This window comes from Manihot esculenta, chromosome 10, assembly GCF_001659605.2.
Source record: "Manihot esculenta cultivar AM560-2 chromosome 10, M.esculenta_v8, whole genome shotgun sequence".
Taxonomy (NCBI): Eukaryota; Viridiplantae; Streptophyta; class Magnoliopsida; order Malpighiales; family Euphorbiaceae; genus Manihot; species Manihot esculenta.
This window is the reverse complement of record NC_035170.2, coordinates 3,802,284-3,826,479: the sequence shown is the minus strand read 5'-3', so window position 1 is coordinate 3,826,479 and position 24,196 is coordinate 3,802,284. Positions and strand designations below refer to the sequence as shown.

Sequence of the window (24,196 nt, the reverse complement as noted above, 5' to 3'; positions counted from 1 at the left end):
TGAACTGAATTTCAGTCACCGGCTAGTATCCACCTTCCTCGATAACAACGAAGGCTCTTCCCTGTATAATCTTCATCACAAATACTTAGCAAATCAAAGGAAAGGATTTGGATTAATTACCCTTTCAAGTCTCAATGATTTTTCTCAGTCTCCTAAGAGTAATCGCAAAACTACAAGTATGGCAAGAAGAAGGGTTGTCAACTCTCTTCTTTTCATCCTCAAAAACTCTTCCTTCTTCTAATTCCTTTCCAAGCTCTTCTGTTCCTTCCTCTCCTGTTGTTCAAAAGTTCACTGAATCTATGATGGAAGAGAACATTCAAATTGCAGAGTTAATCATCAAGAAATGGGACTCTGAATCATCATCAGCTTCCCTATTCCACCAGAGAAAAGAAGCAAACGAGTTCCTCAGATGTGTCAAAGATCTCCGTCGTGCCATGCACTTTCTACTGTCTGAACATTCAGCCTCTAATAAGCTTGTTCGTGCTCAAAACCTCATGCAAATTGCCATGAAAAGACTTGAAAAAGAATTGTCTCTGATTCTGTCTGCAAATCGTGACCAACTTGATCCAGAGTCTATTTCAGGTCTATCGTCAGATAGCTCGACCAATTCTAAAGATGAAGACGAGGTTGAATCTGAAGGAGAGATTAAAATAGCTGGTGAATCATCAATCACTAAGGTTGAGAGAGAAGCAAAAATCGTCATGCCTGATCTCAAGTTAATAGCTGATTGCATGATAAGTTGTGGCTATGGCAAAGAGTGTGTCAAAATATACAAGCTCATCAGAAAATCCATTGTAGATGAAGGACTCTATCTTCTTGGAGTTGAAAAGTTCAGATCTTCCCAAATTCAAAAAATGAACTGGGAAGCTCTTGAGCATTTTACGGGCGTCGAATCCCTCAATATAAAGCTGATTTTTCCTTAATTTAATAGATTTTGCAGATTGGTTAAATGGGTATCTATCCACGTAGAACTTAAATTGTTTTAACTTTATGGAAGGTGAGAAAAAGAAGAACCATTTAAAACAAAATAATGAAATTTAATATAGAAAAAGTGACCGAGTTTTGCAACTCATCTAATCAAGAATCTGCTCAATGCAGTGAAGATTGCAGTCAAAACACTATTTAGCGGAGAAAAAGCTCTCTGTGATCAAGTTTTTTTCTGCATCTCAGACTATCAGAGAATCATGCTTCACTGATATTAGCAAGGAAGCTGCAACAAATCTGTTCAGAATTCCTGAACTTGTCGCTAAGAGCAAGGAAACACCGGAAAGAATTTTCCTGCTAATGGAACTCTCTGAAGCACTCTCCAATCTTTGGCCAGAGATTGAATTCGCATTCAACTCTGAATCAACTTCAGCAGTTAAATTGCAAGCTGCTTCATCACTGCAGAGACTTGGCGAATCAGTTCGTGCAATTCTATCCGACTTTGAATCAACAATTGAAAAGGACTCGTCAAAAACCCCTGTTCCCGGTGGTGGCATTCACCTCCTGACTCGGACGGTGATCAATTACATATATAAGCTTGCAGATTATGGTGGGGTTCTCTCTGAAATCTTCAGAGACTCTTCACCAACATTGCCTGAATCGTACTTCCAGAGTCCCACCACTGATGATAGCTCAACCCCAGCAATCTCAGTCCTCCTGGCTTGGCTCATTCTGGTTCTTCTCTGCAAGCCTGACACTAAAGCAGAAGCTTACAGAGATGTGTCTTTGTCATATCTATTCCTCGCAAACAATCTTCAATTTATCATAAAAAAGGTCAGCAACACAAACCTGAAGCTCCTGCTAGGCGAGGATTGGATCATCAAGCATGCCAAGAAGGTGAGACAATATGCAGCCAACTATGAAACAATGGCTTGGAATAAGGTCTTTTCATCTTTGCCAACTTCTCCAGAACTATCCCCAGAAGCAGCAAAAGAATGTTTTCGGGTGTTTAATGCAGCTTTTGAAGAAGCATATAAGAAGCAGACATCATGGATTTTACCAGATGGGAAATTAAGCAATGGATTGAAGGTGTTGTCCATAGCTAAAAAACTTGTACCAGCTTACAGAGAATTTTCTAAGAAGTATTTAGGGATGTTGAGTGGAGAGAAGAATCTGGAATTGTTGGCGAGGTTTAGTGCAGATGATCTGGGAAACTGCCTGTCAGATTTGCTTCATGGAGTTGCAATTTCAGACAGCTCTCCATCATCTTCATCGCGTGGATGTATACTGCGATGAACTGATAATTCTGACAAACTTTTTCTCTTTTTGATAAAGAACAACTTAATGAGAGTTTTATATATACTAGTTTTATTAAATGTGCCTTGCAGGTTGTCTCTACTTGCTGTTTACACTCAAATTTTAATAATTATATACTTTATGTTATTTTTCTATATAATATATATAAAATGTATTTATTTAATAATTAAAAATTGAAAGGTGATAAGTACATTTTCTTTTTTTTAAATATTAAATAATTCAAAATTTAAAAGTCAAATGTCTAACTAGAATAAAAATAAAGTTTGAGTAAAATGATTTTTCATAATAAAACGAAAGGTAAATTATATATTTGGCTTGTAATATATAATAGGAATAATTATGTAAAACTATTTTGTAGTTTAGCGTATTTTTTGTTGAACTATATATGCTTATATAGTAAAGAAGAAAATGAAGTGTAGAAAGCTTGAATATTTTTCTGATATTAAACTTACATTCATGAGCTCTTTAAATATAGCAGAGCATAACAAATTTCAGCTATAAAATAGGAAATAAAGCATCCAATAACTAAATAATGGGAGATATGCTGTCAACAAACTCCTTATGACTAGGAACAAATAAACTTATTTCTCAACATTATTCCTCCCTTAAACTGATGTTCTCAAACAATCAGTTTAATCTTCCATGGTGCAGACACCAAGTAACTTTTTGAACTTGACAAATGGTGCTGCTTTGAGAGACTTAGTGAATATATCAGCAAATTGATCTTCACTTCTGCAATAAATCATTTGAATTACTCCTTCTCTGCTAAGATCTCTTAAAAAATGAAATTTCACATCAATATGTTTGCTTCTCCCATGTAAAACAGGATTTTAAGACAACTTTATGGCAGAACTATTATCACAATAAATTATAGTTCCTTTTTGTTGTTTAAAATTCAGCTCTGCAAGTATATTTCTCAACCAAATTGCTTGTGAAGCACAAGAAGTAGCAGCCACAAATTCAGCCTCAGTTGTCGATAACGTGACAATTGGCTGCTTCTTTGTTGACCATGAGACTGCACCAGAACTTAACATAAAAACATAACCCGAAGTACTCTTTCGAGCATCCAAATCTCCAGCATAATCACTGTCTATGAATCCAGCCAATTCTGATTTTTCTCCTTTTTTGTAAAACACCCCAAAATTAGTTGTACCTTTTAAGTAGCGTAAAGTCCTCTTGGCAGCTAAAAGATGTAATTCAGTGGGGTTCTCCATGTATCTGCTGATTACACTCACAGAATGCATAATGTCCGGCCTTGTTGCTGTCAAGTACATCAAACTTCCAACAATTTGTTTGAAAAGAGTGTTGTCAACCTTCTTGCCATCTTGATCTTTTGTGAGCTTCAATCCAGCATCTGATGGTGTAGTAACAGAATTGCAATTGCTCATTTGAAATCTATCTAATATCTCCCGAACATATTTCTTTTGAGAGATAAATATTCCATCAGCAGATTGCACTACTTCTATGCCCAGAAAATAATGCAACCTTCCAAGATCAGACATGTCAAACTCAAGCATCATGGATCTTTTAAAATTCTCAAACATAACACCATCACTTCCAGTATAAATTAAATCATCTACATATAAGTATACAAATAACATTTTTCCTTCATCTCCATTTTTTATGTAAAGAGTATGCTCATACGGGCATTTTCGAAAACCTTCCTTTTGAAAATAAGCATCTATACGACTATATCAGGCTCGAGGTGCCTGCTTAAGTCCGTATAGAGCCTTTTTCAATCTGTAAACTTTATTCTCTTCACCAGCTTTAATGTAACCAGGAGGTTGTTCGATAAATACCTGTTCTTGTAACTCTCCGTGCAAGAAGGCCGACTTTACATCTAACTGGAAAATGGGCCATGAATTTTGAGCAGCCATTGCAATCATTAATCTGATTGTATCAAGTCTTGCAACAGGAGCAAAGACTTCTCTATAATCCACACCAAATTCTTACTTGTAGCCTTTCGCCACGAGCCGAGCCTTGTATTTATCAACTTCTCCGTTCTCCTTCAATTTGGTTTTATAAACCCATTTGACACCAATTTTTTTGTGACCAATTGGAAGATCAGAAATTTCCCATGTATCATTTTTTTCAATTGCAGCTATTTCTTGATTCATCGCTTCTCGCCATTTTTTGTCTTTGACAGCAATTTCAAAATTTGTTGGATCACAATCTGAAAATAGAGCAAGATAGGTGAGAGGATCATCAGAATTATCAATTCATGTTACCTCATAATCTGACATCCAAGCTGGCCTTTTTCGAACACGTTGAGCACGTGAATTTGTTGGAGTTTCAGTTTCTGCCTCCAAAATTGGTGCGACATCAGAATTCGGAACATCAACATCGTCATTTTGGGAATTTCCAGGAACGACATTAGGAGCTTCTTCTTCATTTTCTCCATCAAAATTGGTTGGAATTTGAACTTGAGTGACAATTTTATCCCACGACCAGAAACTGTTCTCATAAAAAACAACGTCTCTGCTAATGATAATTTTCTTAGTGTTAGGATTATAAAGTTTATAGGCCTTTGATTGATCACTAACACCAAGAAAAATACATTTCTCCCCTTTGTCATCAAGTTTCTTTCTCTTCTGATCTGGAATATGTGCATATACAATGCACCCAAAAATTTTAAAATGGTCCACTGCTGGTCTTTGTCCACTCTAAGCCTCTTCCGGAGTCATGTTTTTAACTGCAAAAGTGGGACTTCTGTTCAGAACGTGAATGCTCCAATTGACAGCTTCAGGCCAAAAATTTTTGGGGACGCTACTGCTCTTTAGTAGACTTCGCACCATATTCATAATAGTGCGGTTTTTCCTTTCGCAAACTCCATTTTGTTGAGGTGAATAAGCTGCTGTAAGTTGTCTCTTTATTCCGTGAGCCTCACAAAAATTTACAAATTCATGTGAGTTATATTCACCTCCACGGTCTGTTCGAAGAGCTTTTATTGGACTTCCAACCTTCTTCTCTATAAGAATTTTGAAGCTTTTAAAAGCTTCAAAAGCCTCAGATTTTTCTTGCAAAAAATACACCCAAATTTTCCGTGTGTGATCGTCAATGAAGGTGATGACATAGCGTTTACCTCCATTGGAACATGGTGTTATTGGACCACAAAGGTCAGAATATACAAGTTCCAGAACAGTCTTTGCTCTCTTTGATTTTCCTTGTGGAAATGAATTACGATGTTGTTTACTCAAGACACAATCCTCACAAATTTGAGAAGGTGGTGTAATTTGAGGAAGGCCAATCACCATGTTCTTTTGCTGCAGGGTCTTTAATCCACCAAAATTTAAATGTCCGTAACGGAAGTGCCATAACCAAGCTTCATCTCCTTCTTTCGCCAAGAAACATGAATTATCAACATGATTAAAATGAAGAGGAAACATTCTATTTGGTGTCATTTTGACCTCAGCAATTAAGCCCAAATTATCATCAAGAAGTCGGAATATTCCATTCTTAATTTGAATTTCATACCCCTTTTCTTGCAGTTGACCAACACTGAGGAGATTGGTCTTTAAATCTGGAACATAAAAAACATCACCAATTTTGTGGGTAGCATTATTTCTTGTTTGAATAGTTACCTGACCCTTTCCCATGACAGAGACTCTAGTGTTATTTCGCAATTTCACCGAGTCCTGATAGGATTCATCCATGATGGAGAAGACAGACTTGTTCCCACTCATATGGTTGCTACATGCAGAGTCAAGATACCAAATATTTGATTTAGTATCTTTCTCTGACTGATTTGATGCTTGGTAGGTCATTAGTAGAGTGATTTCAGAATCCTCTTCCTTTTTTGCAAAATTAGATTGCCTTCCACCATTTCTATTCAAATTAGTTCGACATTCTGATTGATAATGACCATACCTGTGACATCTATAACATTCAACTTTAGATTTGTCAACATACTTTGGCTTTGAATGGTCATCTTCTCTTCCTGTTTCAAAATTATCAGAGTGCCTCCCACCACCATTACTGTTGTTGTTTCTGCCTCTTCCTCTGGCTCTGCCTCGGCCTCTACCTCTTCCGCGACTACCTCCTCTCGCTGCTGAAGAGTGATTACTTGATGAGGTAAGTAAAGCTTGTTCCTCAGTGTTTTGGCGATTCATTTTCTGCTCATGAACTGGCAATTAACTTTGCAATTCATCAATTGAAAGTTCACTAGTATCTTTGGATTCCTCAATCGAACAAACAACATAGTTAAATTTCGAAGTCATCGTGCGCAGAATTTTCTCAACAATAGTGACATCTTCCATCTTTTCACCATGTATACGCATCTTGTTTGCTATTGCCATAGTCCGTGAGAAGTAATCTGAAACAGATTCTCCTGTCATCATTTTTAATGTTTCAAAATCTGCACAAAGTGCTTGTAGCTGTGCTTTTTTTGCCTTTGAAGTCCCTTGATACTTCTTTTCCATGGAATCCCAAATTTGCTTGGAAGTTTCTTTGCTAAGAATGGTTTCCAAGATTGAACGATCAATCGCTTGGAAGAGATAATTTTTGGCTTTGAGATCTTTCAATTTCAGTGCTTCATGCTCAGCCTTTTGAGCATTTGTTAGCACAACACCTGCTACTAGTTCTACTACCCCAGACTCAACAACTGTCCAATATTCTTTGGACCTTAAGAAATTTTCCATAAGCATGCTCCAATGGTCATAGTGACCATCAAAACGAGGAATGGCTGGTTGAACAAAATTCTCTGCAGCCATGTGATACTTTTTATTTTGCTGCAACAAAACTCTCAAATTCTCTCCCTCACGTGTTTCGCTCAAACTCAAGTCCCAACCGAATTCAGCTCTGATACCACTGTTAAACTATATATGCTTATATAGTAAAGAAGAAAATGAAGTGTAGAAAGCTTGAATATTTTTCTGATATTAAACTTACATTCATAAGCTCTTTAAATATAGCAGAGCATAACAAATTTCAGCTATAAAATAGGAAATAAAACATCCAATAACTAAATAATGGGAGATATGCTGTCAACAAACTCCTTATGACTAGGAACAAATAAACTTATTTCTCAACATTTTTAAGTAAAATTTTATATTTTAATTTATAATAAAAATAATCATATATTTCATGCCGTTAACAAAGTAGAGAAATTTTTTCTAACACCGTTAGATATTACTGGTAAATTGTTAATTTACCCTAATATTTAATGAAAACTATATTTTAGACTTGCATTTTTTAATTTAATTCATTAAATTTTATTTGAATAATAAAATAATTTTTTTAATTTTTAAACTTTATATTTTAAATTAAATTAATTATTATATTTTTATAAATTGATCCTTAAATATTGTAATTATTAATAAGTTTTTATATTTATAAATTAATCTTTTTGTTTATTAAATTTTAATATTTAACATGTGAAAAACAATAAAATAAAATAATTTGATATCTCCTTTTTGTTGTAATTAATAAAAAGACTTATTGAGAAAAAAAAAATTAGACTAGAAAGATTTTTTAAATTTGAATTTAGATGTATATTGTGCTGAGATTCATCACTTAAATTTTATTTTATTAATTTATTTTAAAATATTAAATTTAATAAACATATGAAATTAATTTTAAAAATTATATAAATATTTATTTATAAATAATTATGATATTTAGTTATTAATTTATAAAAATATAAGAATGAATTATAATTAAAGGGACTATTTTATTATAAAATAAAATTTTATAATTAAATTTATAAATATCTTAATTAAATTATATATTTTATAAAATTTTAAAAATTAAAATTTATTTTATTTTAATTAAAAATTATATTTAATTAAATTTTAGATGTTATATCAGAATTTATTAACGGTATTAAATTAAAAAAATTTCATTTGTCTAATAGAGTGAAATCATATAATTATTTTTATTATAAATTAAATTAAATGACTCTATTTGAAAAAAATATTAAATCAGATGGTAATTTTTTTTATAATTATTTCTATATAATATATAATTATAGAGTTTTATATTACTAATATAATTATGAATAAATCATATGTATAAAATAGGTTTTAAACACAAATATTTTTTAAATATAAAAATTTTATATGAATTGAAATTTTTATGTCTTAGTATTAAGTCAAATTAATAATATAATAATAAATATTAATTTCACAAACATCTTTGATAGAATTTAAAATAATGAAGTTATTTTAATAATTCGTTTTATAATTATCTATATATCCCATTACGTATTTTGAGCGTATAAATTAATTTATATATTTAATTAATAAAAAGTAAAAATTTTATATTAATATAGAGGAGTAGAATCTGAGATTTCTCAGATTTATTTAAATGTATTTACCATCAAATTAAATTTTTAAATGTATTTACTATCAAATTAAATTTGTAAATATATAATATATTTTTTTATATTTTTATTTTTTAATTAATAATTATATTTTAATTATTAGGTAAATATTTTTTAAAGTATTAAAAAATTATCATTATTTATTGGTATAACTAAGTAGTATTATAAAAATTAAAAATTATAAAAGTAAATATTTTAGTCCATCTATTAAAGAAAAACATTTTAATTTAGACTTAAATTTTTATATTTTAACTATTTATATTATTTAATCTTGATAGTTTTAATTATTTATACTATTTAATCTCATTAATCAATATTAAAAAATTTTATTAATATTTTTTTATGAAATAATTAAAAAAATTAGTTTATAAAACTTTTTGTTGAGTTAAAAAAAAAGAACAAAATAATTAATTTTAATAAGCTACATGATGTTAACAGTAGTGCATCCTCCAATCTCAACCAGTGCTTTTAATCAAACAATTGAATCTCACATCCATTGGCGTTGGACACTCTTTTCTATTCAATTAATTTTTGAAATAATTAAATATGATTTAAATTGAATATGATATAACATAATGAATGTGTTGAATTTCATGTTCATGTGATGGAGAGGTATTATGCAGTACTCGTTTTACTTGTCTAATTTTTAAAATAAATTAAATCTGATCAAAATCAAATTGCGACTTTGAACGTAAATTTTTTTTTGGTCTCTTTGTAACTCGATACTCTCACCTTTTACTCTTTTTAAACCTAGTTTCTCCCTTCCCCTTCTCTATGAAAAACGATCTACATCAATTGATTATCGATGAAAAAGAAGATGGTGTTATTCCTATTAAGAGTTTCAGAAATATTCCAGTCGTGACTTATAATTTCTGTATGATGGGAATATTTTTCACATACAATCCAATCAATTTTTAGAATATGCAGACCTCTTTGATAGATTTATAACATTTTTTAGAGGGTATCTATTATGGAATTAAAGGCAAAAAAATATTTGTTTCGGTTTTTTAATAATGTTGATTTTAAAAATATAGAGAATGTTAATTTGACAGACAATAGTGAAGCGGTTCATCTCGTCAAAAGTCGGATAACCGAAAGCAATGATCGTCCTGTGTTGAAACTACCGAGAACTCGGCAATTCTCGAACAGTTAATGTATTGAAGAATTTGGTTATTATTTACAAGCTGGATATTTTATTTTTAATGAAAACAAAAGTTCTTAGTTCTCAGTGTAAAAGAGTCACGTGTATGTTTTTAGAGTTGTCTTTTCTTCAAATTTTATTGATTCGGTTGTTTCGGAAAGTAATGTTCAATGAAAATTTACTAGTTATTATGGATTTCTGGAATCGCAACGACGACATCAGTTTTGAAATCTTATTTGAGTTTCAGAGACTTTAATGATTTATATTCGAGAGATGAGAAAGAAGAAAAATTATTTTTTCCAAATTATCTTCTATAGAAGTTTAGATAGGCATTTCGAGGAGTATTTTTGTCAAATTATTTTATGTAGGGATTTGATTTTGAATGATTATAAATTTTTATTAGAGTTTAAGACTGATATTTCTGTTAAATGGGTTCGTCGTAATACTACTCTAATTGCTCATATTTTAGCTAGAGAATCTATTAGGTATAATCGTCTCTCTATTTGAAATGATATAATGAAATTTTATTAATATAATATGTAATTTTATTTTTTTAAAAAAATTAAATTTGAACAAATCTAATAAAATATATCTTTCTAAAAAACTGATATATTAGCCTGTGATTTTCCAGCTTCTATCCAAATGGAAGAAAAAAAAACCTTCAAAGTCAGACATGAAAATGATGCTCAATTTCGCTATTTATATATTGCCCTTAATTATTTTGCTAACAAAAAATCAAAATATAAGTCATATCATATTTAATAATTTATATAGTTTTTCTATGTGTCCGTTACTAAGAAACAACCAATGAGAAATAAGGTGTTTTTCTAATATTTTCATTTTATTTAAATTATTTTATTATTAAAGTAATAATTAATATTTATCTAGTCTTGCCTGATCAGCGGCTAAGACATAAGCGACAAACCTGACAAATTTGAATTTCAATTTTCATTAATTTATTTATCTCTTCAAAAAATATCATATTTAATGATCTAGTATTTGTATTAAAATAAAAAATTAATTTAATCTTGATTTATTTGAAAAAGATAATTTATATTTAAAATATTTTTTTAACGAGATAGTGTTATTTAATTTTAATTTAAAAATATAAATTTATTAATAAATTTATGTATAGAAATTTTAATAAAGATTACTATTTTATAAAAAATATTTTTAAAATATAAAATATTTTTTATAAATAAATGAAAGTTAAATAAAATTTAATCAAATTAAATGGAAAATGAATATAACATGGCAACGTGACTTTCAAAATAATAGAACAATTTCTTTTTTTTTTAATCTTTTACACTTGGCAATTGCATAATAATCTAGAAATTATTTTTAAATACTCACCACAAAAGAGTTAAATAAGTAATTTTATTAAAGGAATAGTTAAATAGTATATTTTTTATTACTTGAAATTTACTATTCTTGGAAATAAACATTTTTTTACTTATCTTTTGGAATAAATAATCTTAATATAGATTAAAAATAGTTTTTTTTTTCAATTATTTAGTAAAACTTTTTGACAAATGATCATATTTCGTCACTCATCCCTCATCACTCGTCATATATACATAAACCACATATGAAAACAATATTTAAAATTCTCCGACCTTTTAATCGAAAAATAAAATTTCATATTTTTTTAATTTATTTAAATATATTTATTATTTTTGAGATACACACCCCACTAAATTAAATCTAATTAAACCCGTAAATGCACCTTTTTATCTATCATCATTTTTTCTAAACAAAAAATATTTTATTTAAAATTTTATATCATTTAAAATATAAATTAATGGTTTTAATTATATTATAGAAAAAATATTTTATTTAAAATTTTCTATCATTTAAAGAAAATAAAGAAATACAAATTAATGGTTTTAATTATATTATTAGCTCCATTAAATATATACTAATTATTTTTATAATTTCCTCCAACGTCCTATATCTTATTAAATTTTCTCTCTTAATTACTTTTTTAATAGTGATTGAAATTTTTGTTCTTCAATAGATTGAAAAATTGAAAAAAGTAATCCTTGAATTTTTAATGAAAATCTACAAAAATGGCATAAAATATCCATCCCTTGACTTAGACATTCTAGAAAAGAAGAAAATGCCAATCAATTAATTCATGGCTAGGTGTACAAATTTTCTTTTTCTTTGAAATTTTTTTTTAAAAAAATAAAGTAGCATTTATTGTTTGAGGAAAAAATTGTAAGAATTCGAGATGGAGTAAAATATTTTTAATTAAATAAATTAAGCATTTATTATTATGTTTTAAGATTTAAGCAGTGGTATTTTAATATTTTATAAATAAAATTTATTTTTTATTATATATATATAAAATAATATATTTTACTAAAAAATTATTTTATATTTAATAAAATGATAATATATATATTTTTTTTAAAAAAAATCACTTTTAATATGAATACTTTTGAAATGATATATTTTTAATTAAATGAATTAAAAATTAACTATTTATAATTTTTACACATGTAAAAGTTAATCTTAAATTAAAATTTCTGAATTAATTTAGATAAGAAAAAAGGAAGGAAGGAATGAAATTAAGCATTAATATTTTTTGGCAAATATTGCTGTTGTAGTAAATAGGGTTTGATATTGAAGTTTCAAAAGGTATATATGATGGGAATTCGGTTTAAACTAAACAAATTGACTGAATTAAATTAATTTAAAATTTTAATTTTAATTTTTTTTTATTTTAATTCGATTTAATTTTTAATTTTAAAAATTTTAATTATTTTAATTTGGTTCGATTTTAATTAGAAAAAAATTAAAAAAATTAAATTAAATCGATTAGTTATAATAATATATTATTTTCAATAATATAAAGAGATTATATTATATTAAAGTTAAAATATTTTAATTTATTTTTAATATTTTAAAAATAAAATAAAAAAAATAAAAAATTATTAAAAATTCAAATCGATCAAATTAAATTAAATCTAACCGAATAAGATCGATTCGTTTTGATTTAATTTATAATCAAAATCAATTCGGTTCGATTTTTATAAATACCAAAATTTAAATTTTTAATTTATTTGATAAAATCAAACCGATCGAATAGTCACCCCTAAATATATCAAATGTCTAATCATTTTTTAGAAAAATTAAATAATTTGAATCCTACTCCTAACCAATTTCCTTACTTAGATAGCATTCCTAAAATTAAGTTGGCTTGTTGGGAAGCAGCCAATTTTGAGTAGTAGTTCACAAGACAAAAATACTCCATTTATTTTAATGTAATATCACTATTTTATTATATAAAAAAATAAAAATATTAAAATATTTTCTGACACACATACACAAATATTACTATTTATTATTAATATATTAATATAAAATACTATTTTATCGCAAAATTGACATTAAATATTAGATATTAAAATGAAAATTAATCACGTGTAACATTTTATAATATATTTTTTAAAATATCATATATAATTTTTATTATATGAATAGATTAAGTTATTTTTGAATATGTACATAAATTATTTTTAGGGTGATTTTATTAAAACTCAACAATTTATTGCTAAGTTAATATATAATTAATCATATATTTTAAATAATTAAAAAATAAAAAAAAATGGATTGAGATATTATTGTGGTGGGTGAGAAGATAAGCACAAAAAAGGACAAAAACAACTTCAAAGTAATTAGTCCTTTTGTTTTCATAGAGGAGTTGAATAGATTGTTTGACCTTTCTATGCTACAAGACTTTTGGATTTGCCTTTGGTGAACATGTGATTACAAAACAGTCGTGGATTATTTTGTTTAAAAGAAAGCAGTCGTGGATAATATTTTGATTTGATTCGATTTAATTATTTTAAAATATGTGATATTTTTTTTAAAAAAATAATCTTATTGATTTATATTAAATTATTATTTTTATTTAAAAAAATCAGTGAGACATGATTTTAATTTATATTTATCTAAAAAATAAAGTTAAATAGTAAATAAATTTCAATTTAAAACCAAACCGTAAAGAAAAATAATTTTCAAACAACAGTTTTCGGTCAAAAGTCCGTGTTTTCTCTTATATGTTGCAGGCCAGGCCAGCTGTGGGAACCTTAATTCTGGCCCTAGCAATAGTGATAAAGACAAGTGTTTTCGGTTTTGTTCGGTTTAAAATCGAACTGAATCGAATAAATCAAAAATTAAAATTTTAGTGTTTATGAAAATCAAATCGAATCGATTTTAATTAGAAATCGAATCGAATCGAATTGATTTGATTCGGTTTGATTCGATTCGATTTGATCGGTTTCGATTTTTAATAATTTTTTATTTTTTACACTTTATTTTTAATATTTTAAAATTTAATTAAAATATTTTAATTTTAATATGATTTAATTTCTTATATTATTGAAAAAAATATATTATTATCACTAATCGGTTCGATTTGATTTTTTTAATTTTTTCTTGATTAAAATCAAATTAAAATAATTAAAATTTTTAAAATTAAAAATCGAATCAAATTAAAATATATAAAAAATTAAATTAAAATTTTAAATTAATTAAATTCAATCAATTTTTTCAATTTAAACCGAAAGATCGTATCCTATTTACAAGTCTTGATTTCTAGTAATTGTCAACTTTCAAGTTGCAAACACCACTAAATTGTAGAATTATCGTGAGGAATTAAAAAAAAATTAAATAAATAAATAATACAGGTCAAAGGTGCCGTCTGTCTCATCACTTGCTTTTACAATAACACGTTTAAATTTTAATAATTTACGGTTAAATTTTATTAAAAATTTAAAAAATCATAATTTTTTTAATATTTGGAGTGACGTATCCCAATTGGAGGGATAAAGCTAAGCCCTTAGCGTACGCCGGAATGGACAAATTTGCTTAGGCCTCAAAACATTGACCAAAAAGCCAATTGCGAAATCAAAATAATTAATAATTCACCATCACAAATCCATTGCTAAGCCAAGTTGCTTACCCCACCTTCATAATTTTTTAATTATTATTAGTTAACTAATTCAATAAAATAAACTTAATTTTAGCTTGCTTAACTCCTAACTCGTCTCTTTCAAAGCAGTTATGATTATATATATAATTTAAAAATTTATAATTTAATTCCTATAATATAATAAATTTTTTTAATTAATTTTTTAATTTTAAAAAATATATTAAAACATCTTTAAATTTTTATAAAATCTATTAATTATATTTTTTTATTAATTTTAGTCGTTAAATATTTTAATATTTAATATTTATAATATTATAAAATTAATTAATTAATCTCTTAATTTTATAAAAATATTTGTTAATTAATTAATTTATATTAAAAACATTTTAATTTTTTTAAGTACTACTGAATGATTAAAATTAATAGAAAAATTAATTAATAAATAATTTAAAATTTTAAAAATATTTTAATCTATTTTTTAAATTTTTATAATTTTAAAAAATATATCAATAATGGTCAAATTTAGAAGGTAATTTCTAAATTAATAAATACTTGTTCTAATATATATAATTGAAAAACTTAGTTATAAACTATTGACTTTTTAGAAAATAAACTATTCCATTCTTACATCAAAATCATTTGATTAATATATGCTTTTATTATTTGAAATCAAATTGTTCAATTTTTCTATTAAAAAATATTAAATTTGACTAACGGTTTCTTTGATAATAACCATTTTGATTTTAATTTTGAAATAGGATGAATTAATAATTCTTTTAAAAAATTAAAGGACCCGCAAGTAATTTTTCCCAAAGAACAGCGCTCGTAAATTGACGACTTGTTGTATACAAGTTGCAAGTCTGTGTCTGAACTCCTGACTTGTTGGCGGCATGGGCCTGTGAGATTCCTTGCACATCTATTTATATCCCCACATTATTAGGATTCTGTAATAAACTTTCTCTCTTCCAAATCCCTTGAGTTTCTCACTCATCCTATTTTCATGGTATTTTTCTCTCTCTTCTGTGCGTCTTCTTCTTCTTACATGATACTTTGTAATTTATGGACTTGTTGTTCTTCAATATTTGCAGGAAAAACAGACAGAAAACATCAGATACGATGAGGTTGGCTGAGTTTAACTTCCTTATACTGGAGATTGATTGATTGCTTGATTAAAATACATATAAATTTGATTTAATTTTTTTTCTTGGTTGGATTTTTGCAGGAGTTCATATTGAATCCCAGAGGATTAAAGCTATTCACATGCAGATGGATTCCTCTGAACCAAGAACCAATAGCTTTGATCTTTATCTGCCATGGCTACGCCATGGAGTGCAGCATCACCATGAACAGTAAGTAACTATCTGTCAGCTGCAACTCCAACTCCATAAAATAATTTCACGAAAAAAAAGAATAATGGGTGTTCTTGAAATCTAATCAGGCACGGCAAATCGTCTAGCAAAGGAAGGATTTGCAGTTTATGGAATAGATTATGAAGGGCATGGAAAATCTTCAGGATTACAAGGCTATGTTGATAATATGGATAATGTTATAGATGATTGCACTATGCATTTCACTAGCATATGTGGTAAGTTTTTTATTAACTAATAAATTTTTTTCATACTACAGATATTAAATGATAATTTTTTTTTAATTTATTAAAATTTTATTGAGTTTTTTTAAAATAAAAAATTTATTATTTGCAGAGAAGGAAGAGAATAGAAAGAAGATGAGATATTTGCTAGGAGAATCCATGGGAGGAGCAGTGGCTATGCTTATGCATAGGAAAAAACCAGAGTTTTGGGATGGTGCAGTGTTGGTGGCGCCCATGTGTAAGGTTTGTTTTCAACTCTGTCTCTCTGGTGGAATCCCTCTGGCTTTTGCTTGGAGTTTGTGGATGCCATGATTGTTTCATATCCCTTATAATTTGATTCCGTGTCCCTACAATTACGGATCTAGTGTACCCTCTTTGTTTTTTACATAAAAAAAAAATTAATTTTTATAAAATTTATTAATTCATTCCTATATTAAAATTATTTGATTAAAATATATATTTTTTATAAAATTAAACAGTTTGAATCAACTCATTTTAATTTTAATAAAAAAATTAAATAATATTTATTTTAGGGTGTTTTCATCAAAACATCACTATCAGACGCAAACCTTTACCAGAAAAATAAAATTTTAATTCAAAGAACTTGTAAATTGAACAATTTTTTTTTTTTTTAATGTTAAAGGGTATTGTCCAGTCAGAAGAGTAGTTAGTTTTAGGCTCAAATTTCTAAAGATTAGGGAAAGAGATACCCAATTTCAACTAGGGTTAGGTTTTAAATGATGCAAGAGTTGGCTAACCTTGTTTATTCTAATTATATATGCTTTGTCAAATTAATTTTTTTTTTAGTTACATTTCTTCATTAAGAAAATTATTTAGCTTAAATAATAATAATTGCTTGATGAAATTTAATCTGAAAAGATATTTGATTTGATTTGATTTGTAAACAGATTGCTGATGATTTGAGACCACATCCAGTAGTAATCAATGTTCTAACAAAGCTTAGCAGTTTCATTCCAACTTGGAAAATAATCCCTTCCAAGGATATTATTGATCTTGCTTTTAAAGTCCCTCAAGTAAGACAAGAGGTAATAATACTATACATTCATATTCACATTCTTCTTCTGAGATTTAATTTCATCACCATCTAATAAATTGATGTTCAATTCAAATTGCAGGTTAGATCAAACCCATATTGCTACAAAGGCAGGCCAAGGTTGAAAACTGGATATGAACTTTATAGAACAACTCTGCAAATGGAACAAAAGCTTGAAGAGGTTTGTTACTGCCAAGCAAGCTTTTCTTATAATATATAAAGAAAATTATTATTTAGCCTTTATATTATGAAAAAATTAATTAGTTTATTCTTTTAATTTTAAAAAAGACACTAAAATATATTTAAAATTTTAAAATATCTACTAATTAGTCAGATAGACTTAAATTAGAAAAATTCATACTCGAAATATTTATCGAATCTAACACTGCCATGTTCATGTGATTAACTAGGTTTCATTTCCATTTCTGGTTCTCCATGGCGAAGACGACAAGGTGACTGATAAATCAGTTAGCAAACAGCTCCACAGAGAAGCTTCAAGCACAGACAAGACCATCAAGCTATACCCAGGAATGTGGCATGGTTTGCTTTATGGGGAGCCATTAGAAAACATTGAGATTGTTTTCAAGGACATTATAGAATGGCTAAGGGAAAGAGCAAGCCTTGGAAATACAAGGTTGGAGAGAGAGCTAAAACATAGAAATGATGATTTATCAAAGTATGCATAAGGAATAAATATAAGTTTGTTGCTAAGCAAGAATCATTATTGGGATAAAAAGATGGAAATGGAGAAGGCAAAGGGATTTAACTTTTAAGGGTTTTCTGGAGAAGTCGCAGGTTGATCCCAGAAGTTTGGAATTGACATTAAATGGTGTGGTAGGATGCTTTTCCCAAATTCTAGTCTCAAGTAGGCCAGTGTGTATCATCAAATAGCCAACGCTCCACAGTATTCACCTGTAGAGCTCATACCAGTGTTGATAGCTTATATTTTATAAGCAAATTATTAGATAATACTTCTAATATATGTAATTTCATAAATTAAAAATTTTTCAATATCCAAAATTTTAACACTTAAAAATTTAGATCATTTACGTGTAGAAATTAAATAATTATAACTTATATTATAACTTAATAAAAATTAGAAGTTAAAAGGTTAATAACAAAAATATTAAACTGTCATCTGACTTTTATCAGTGTAAATATGAGAGTTCAAATTATATAATAAGCATTTCAAATTTAATCATACAGATTTCTTCTCATTTTCACAAGAGACAAACAGCTTTAACTATCTAGGCATGGTTACAATATCCACCATCATCTGAAACGTGTTGCCATTTTCATCGATGCCATTTAAAGCTATAGAGCCAAGAACCAGACGATGCATTGATAAAAGACAATACATCTACAGAAAGGGCTGCCTCAATATAGGTAGCTTTTTCTAATAGTCAGCCTGTTTCTTCAACCAACAAAACTTCCAGGTAGCTTTTTCCACCAATAAAATTCACCCGGCTGGTCTTTGGGTCAAGTCCTGGCACTGTCCAATTATCACATCTGCATTTTTTAGACAGATCAGCACATTTCACCTTCGATTGCCACCGACAATGACCCTTATGAACTCTAGAGTAAAAGACCTGCATGGACAAGATCAAATTCTTCATAAGCGCCATTAGATGGTCAAACCAAAATTCATGAACCTGGTATTTTGCTGCTGTTAGTTCATATAGCCCAACTAAAAATTCCACCAATCAAGAACATATTCACATGTATTCCCACAGATATGCTCATGCCAAATTCACAAGTATTCTCAATGCTCTACAAGGCCACAACTGGATGGCATGGAGAATAAAACCATGCTGCATAGCATTGACGTAGTTCTTTATAAAAAACTTGATAAGTATCAATTTCAGAAACAGCAACCAAGTGATAAACTAGATTCTCAGACTTTTAATTTCCGATAAATAAACATATAAATCATCCTACATTCATGAGAATGATGTTATGTTCCATTCCTTCAATACTAGTAACCACCCTGCAGAATGATCCAAAAATAAGATGATAAACGTTTAAAGCAAAACTGCACCTTCAAGCATAGACCTTCCTTAGATGATCTTATTTCGAATTTCTTCTAGTTTCTTCAGTATCTCCCCAGGTGTTCTATCCAATTCATCAGCAATTTTTCTCTGCGCATCAAGTGGAAGTGTTGGGAACTGCTCACATAGATCCCCATCGATCACATCCTGCAAAATCATGTCAAACATTTAACACATTACAGAAAGTACGGAGAAGTGAAGGGTCAATTGATCTATCCAGAAAAACACACAGAAATTGAGCAGCATAAAAGAGTGTTCTTTGAGAGCAACCGCTAAAACAATAAGGCCCATATCAAATTGCTGTGATCTTGCAATGAGATCACCATTTTCATGATACTTCCTATTCATTTTGAGGGTTGAGCAAATATAGTAAAACAAGGACCATGCACTATGACTTACCTTAACTGGAAAATAAGCAGATCTAAATGCCATATGGTCTCTTCCACATAATGGTGGGTGGTCCTGCCTCAAATGCATCTCCAAGTGAGAAAAGAAGTCAACATCATCGCGAGAGGTGAATGGAAGCAGAGCCCCCAAGCTCCCCATCACTGTCCCGTATATGATGCACTCTCCACCACCTGGAATTAAGGATGCCTTATGCAGGCTAGTAATGACATCACCAACATGAAACTGTACTATCTCCTCTACCTTGTTCGGAGCTCCATTAAGCTTCCCCTGTTCCCATTTTATCTTTCCACCAGTTGGGTCTTCTTCTATCTCATCAGAAACATCCTGGGGCAACCGCACAAAATAGATGTTTCCAAACTTGTCGGCACCTGCCACAGTATCAAAATCTATGTGCGATGTTGCAGTAAGCCATCTTGGAACACAATCATCTGCAAATATATAGAGCTGATTTTCATCTCGCCTATACTTGCAGAAATGGAACGACTGCAGCGTATACAATAAGGAAACTAGTGAGTCAAATTACATGGAAAAAAAGGGACATGCAAGCATATAAAACAAAAATAATATACATACCCCCCCCCCCACCCGAGGGTCCCATAAAGATTGCCTACTGTTCCTTTTCAGGATGTCCCAAAATATATGCCACTTCCATTAAGCAAAAAAATAATTAAAAAAAAAATACTTGTAGAGATTTTCCCTTCATCAGCTCCATAGCAAAATGAGATATGCATTGTAACTTTATACATGTTGAAGGCAAAATAAAAAGAAAGAATAATTTTTTGCTCTAGAAAATAAGGACGATCTAAAGGAAAAATGTAAAGAACATTATATTATGATTCTTAAACTATGAGAAAAATTAGACATGACAATCTTTTTGCAACAAAGATATTATAGATAAGAAATGTCTAGATTTTTATATACAGATAGCATACCTCTTGAATATCACCCACATATATCCTATCGCGGTAGGTGTGAATAGAGACAATAGTGTTAGGGAACAGCTTATTCTCACATTTCCTAAGCAACCTCTTCTTCCCTAGGTCATACAGTCTGAGCACAGGTCCTATCCCAGCGAGCAGTCTTCCCTGAAACTGGCATAAGGCAAGTGGTACACCTTCCACTTGTGTCTTGTGCAAAAGTTCCAGGGTTCTGCCATCATCCACAAACTTATAGATGTGAATGAACCCAGCAACTAAACTTCTTTTGGGCCAAAACTGGAGTCCCTTGGCAGTACCGACGGCTAAAAGAGTTCCATGCTCCTTGTCATGGAAGTTAACTGTGCACACACTAAATGCAGCTTCATTGTCCTGAAGCTCCAGCAGACAAGTTGTGGATGCTGTCCTTGGGTCTAGAACCCTGATGCAAGAAACCCACTTTTCTGATTCTGCCTTTGGATAACCATACTGCTCATCAGAAAGTGGATCATCTTTGTCTTCATCATCACCACCATTCTCCATCTGATCAGCATTTGCACTTCCATTTTCCCCCATCCCAGCAGCCTCAAAACACTCCTTTTTGGCAGCTTCACGCTCCTCTGCTGCATATGCTCCTTGATCACTCTCAATAACTACCAAAAGCTTCTTCTTAGGTAGAACCACAAACTTTCTTGGAGTGTACCTTAGAGGTATTGCAGTTTCATTAAATGTTTCTCCCAACCTTTCAATGGTAAAAATCCTCAAGGCATCCCCAGCTACAGCTACCACACCTTCTGCACACTGATCAGATGAGAATGAAGCAGCAAATTCAAGAGTCTCGTATGAAAGGGGTGTTAAAAGGAAATGCCCTTGGTGAATATAACCAAGCCAGGGTCGACTTGATAAGCACAACATTGCACGCCGGTCTCTCACAATAATGGAGAAGAGTTTTGGTGCCCTCAAGCCCAAGAACCGGGAACGAGAATCAGAAAGCTGGCCTGTCACCATGTCTACCACTGTCCTGAATAGAACCCCAGACTGCAAACCAGCATTAAGGAAAAGGCTAGCAGGGTGATCAGCACCATCCTCTCCACCTACTGATGCCTGAACCTCGAGAAAGAGGAGGGATTCTGGAGGTGATGAGACACTTTGAACACTCAAAATTTGCATACAGTCATCAGGATCCAAGGACAAGATACGAATGGTATTGTCATATGAACCAACTGCAAGGAATCGGGATCTCTGTCTTCCTTCTGGAACAGGTGCAATATCCAAACAGGCCACATCTCCAGACATCTCATGCTTCTCCACCTCCATTAGCTGACCAGTAACATCAACCTCAAAATATATAAGCTCCCCTCCACTTAAAGCAATAACCACTTGAAGTCTATTGGAGCCAACCTTTACAATTGTTCTCTTTCCAGGAGTCCTCCATTCATTTATACGCCCATCTTCCCTTATATGCCTGATGCCATTTGGGTGAACTTGCATCAAAGAATCATCACCAATCAAAGAAACAGCAAGGGAAGGTGTAGTATCAAGAAACCCACTGTCACTGACTTCCTCAACTGTTTCTCCAATTGAAAGTACTAGTGTGGCATTGTTGAAAGACACAACAATGTATGCATCAAATTCATCGTTAACATTCTTTTTCACAGTCCAGACTGCACTTGGTACACCTGGAAGCTGTGAAACAGCCATCTCGCTAATGGCTAAACCTGGCCTCAATATCCTCAATGAAGACCGAGGACCACGTCCACAAAGTGAAAATATTTGAGGTGTTTCCTCATCAAAAAGATTAAAAACCTTCATATCCATAATAGGCATCAAGCTCTCAACCTGGTCAATTCTAACAAGATTCTTCAAACCTCTTGGCTGGAAAAACACAGGCTGGAAACCTTCCTCAGTTTCCATTAAAGTAGCTGATGAGGCTTCCACATCAGCCTCCTCCCCAATCGCCTGAAACTGATATAATGCATGATTCCCAAACTCTGATGCAGCAAACAAAAACCCTGATTTCAACACACACATAGAAGCAGTAACAGGAATTGTATCAAAATACTTAATTTTCAACTCCTTTACCTTATCATTCTCATGATCCAATGTAACCTTGAAGATATCACCATACTCTGTCTGCAAAAGAAAGAAAAACATGGACTTCTGCTTATGAGTAGCTGCAGAAACTACCAAAACCCCTCTCTCAGCAGGTAAATCTGCTCGCCTTGGAATCACTGCTCTCACATCTGGATGCCCCTCATTCTTATAAATTACAAAATTCTCTGCGCAAACCAAAACTCCACTTGGTCCATCACCACCCCCAGGCACTGTAACGAGCATATTTGCCCCATTATCCACCTGCTCAGACCACTTCCTAGACACGTGATTAAGCCCTAAATCAAGCTCATAAAACGTCAAATGTTTCTGTGCCTCACTGGCAGCCTGCCCTGTTGAATCCTGGTCTGCCTCTGAATAATCCAACTCAATAGCAGCAAATATTGGGTTATCAAACCCACAATCAACACCGCAAATTGAATATACTATTGTGTGAGACTTATGTGCTTCTAACGGTGACGATATAGTCAACCTAGCAGCAGTATCTCTATTCAAAACATAAACTAACTTCTGTTTCTCACAGGCACCTATCATAACAGCTCTTCCTTTTGGGTCAATGGCCAAGTATTGCCCTGGAACAATCCGGCGGCAACCAGATTTCCCAAAAGTTTCCTGGTGTATTTTGTCAAAAACATTTCTCTCCTTGTTATATTCAAGAATTACGATTCTTCCCGAATCAGACCCAACAGCTATATAATCCTTTTGAGATCCAGTTAGTCTGAACTGAGCTAGAGAGCGAATAGCACCGAATATTTCAACAGAAAGAAGAGTCTGAAGCTTACCATTCTCGTCAGGGCGGAGAAGATCAAGGACTTTTCCGCGAGCTACTACAATTTCTTGGGTCTTGCCACCGGAGAAACTGCCGTTGATCGCGGAGATGATGCCGGTCGCTCGTTGAAGCGTAAGACTGTAGAGGTACATTGAGAGAGAGGGAAGAGTTGAAATGAAGAATTAAAGTTTTTGAGAGGGAAGAGATTTGAAAGAATTAGGGTTTTACTAGAGAGTCGATAAAAGAGAGTCATCAATTTGGGGATTTTTTTTCATGATGGAGCAAGCATTTAATTTCAGAGTCACATAACGGGCTATGGCCTATGAATCAAAGTCCATCAAAAGAATTTTTAGGCTGTTCCCGAGTACAGCCCATATATATTTGAGCCTGCCTCCAAACGTCATGTCGTTGGCTATGTAATAATAATAAAGGTCACAAAATTATATAATTTTAAAAATAATAAAAAAGAAGTTTGTTTTTACTGATCCATTTCTTTCGTAAATAGATATTTGAAGAAGGAGACGAAGCTCAAAGGAGATGAAAATTGAATTCCAATTGCCAAACAATTCACACTTTGCAGTAGCTAAACAAGCCCAAAAGCCATGCAGTTACTACCAACTCCACCATTTTACCAAATCCATTAAAAGCAAAGCTAAT

The 24,196-nt window shown here is 30.7% G+C and overlaps 2 protein-coding genes and 1 pseudogene across 2 annotated transcripts; 2 read left to right on the top strand and 1 right to left on the bottom strand.

Annotated features, from left to right (window-relative positions):
* Positions 1 to 49: 49 nt before the first annotated feature.
* Positions 50 to 2,220, top strand: LOC110625359 (annotated as a pseudogene).
* Positions 2,221 to 15,520: 13,300 nt separating this feature from the next.
* On the top strand, positions 15,521 to 18,307 carry LOC110624118 (caffeoylshikimate esterase). Its single transcript, XM_021769221.2, has 8 exons — positions 15,521 to 15,646; positions 15,732 to 15,764; positions 15,866 to 15,992; positions 16,082 to 16,228; positions 16,347 to 16,477; positions 17,143 to 17,280; positions 17,371 to 17,469; positions 17,699 to 18,307. Exons 1-8 carry the CDS (start codon positions 15,644 to 15,646, stop codon positions 17,972 to 17,974), a joined length of 954 nt encoding a protein of 317 aa, XP_021624913.1. The 5' UTR covers positions 15,521 to 15,643; the 3' UTR covers positions 17,975 to 18,307.
* Positions 18,308 to 18,412: 105 nt separating this feature from the next.
* LOC110624692 (spliceosome-associated protein 130 A) lies at positions 18,413 to 23,836 on the bottom strand. The gene is made up of 4 exons (XM_021769938.2): positions 20,677 to 23,836; positions 19,736 to 20,227; positions 19,327 to 19,483; positions 18,413 to 18,877 (listed from the first exon to the last, which is right to left on the bottom strand). Exons 1-3 carry the CDS (start codon positions 23,689 to 23,691, stop codon positions 19,346 to 19,348), a joined length of 3,645 nt encoding a protein of 1,214 aa, XP_021625630.1. The 5' UTR covers positions 23,692 to 23,836; the 3' UTR covers positions 18,413 to 18,877; positions 19,327 to 19,345.
* Between the last annotated feature and the right edge of the window lie 360 nt (positions 23,837 to 24,196).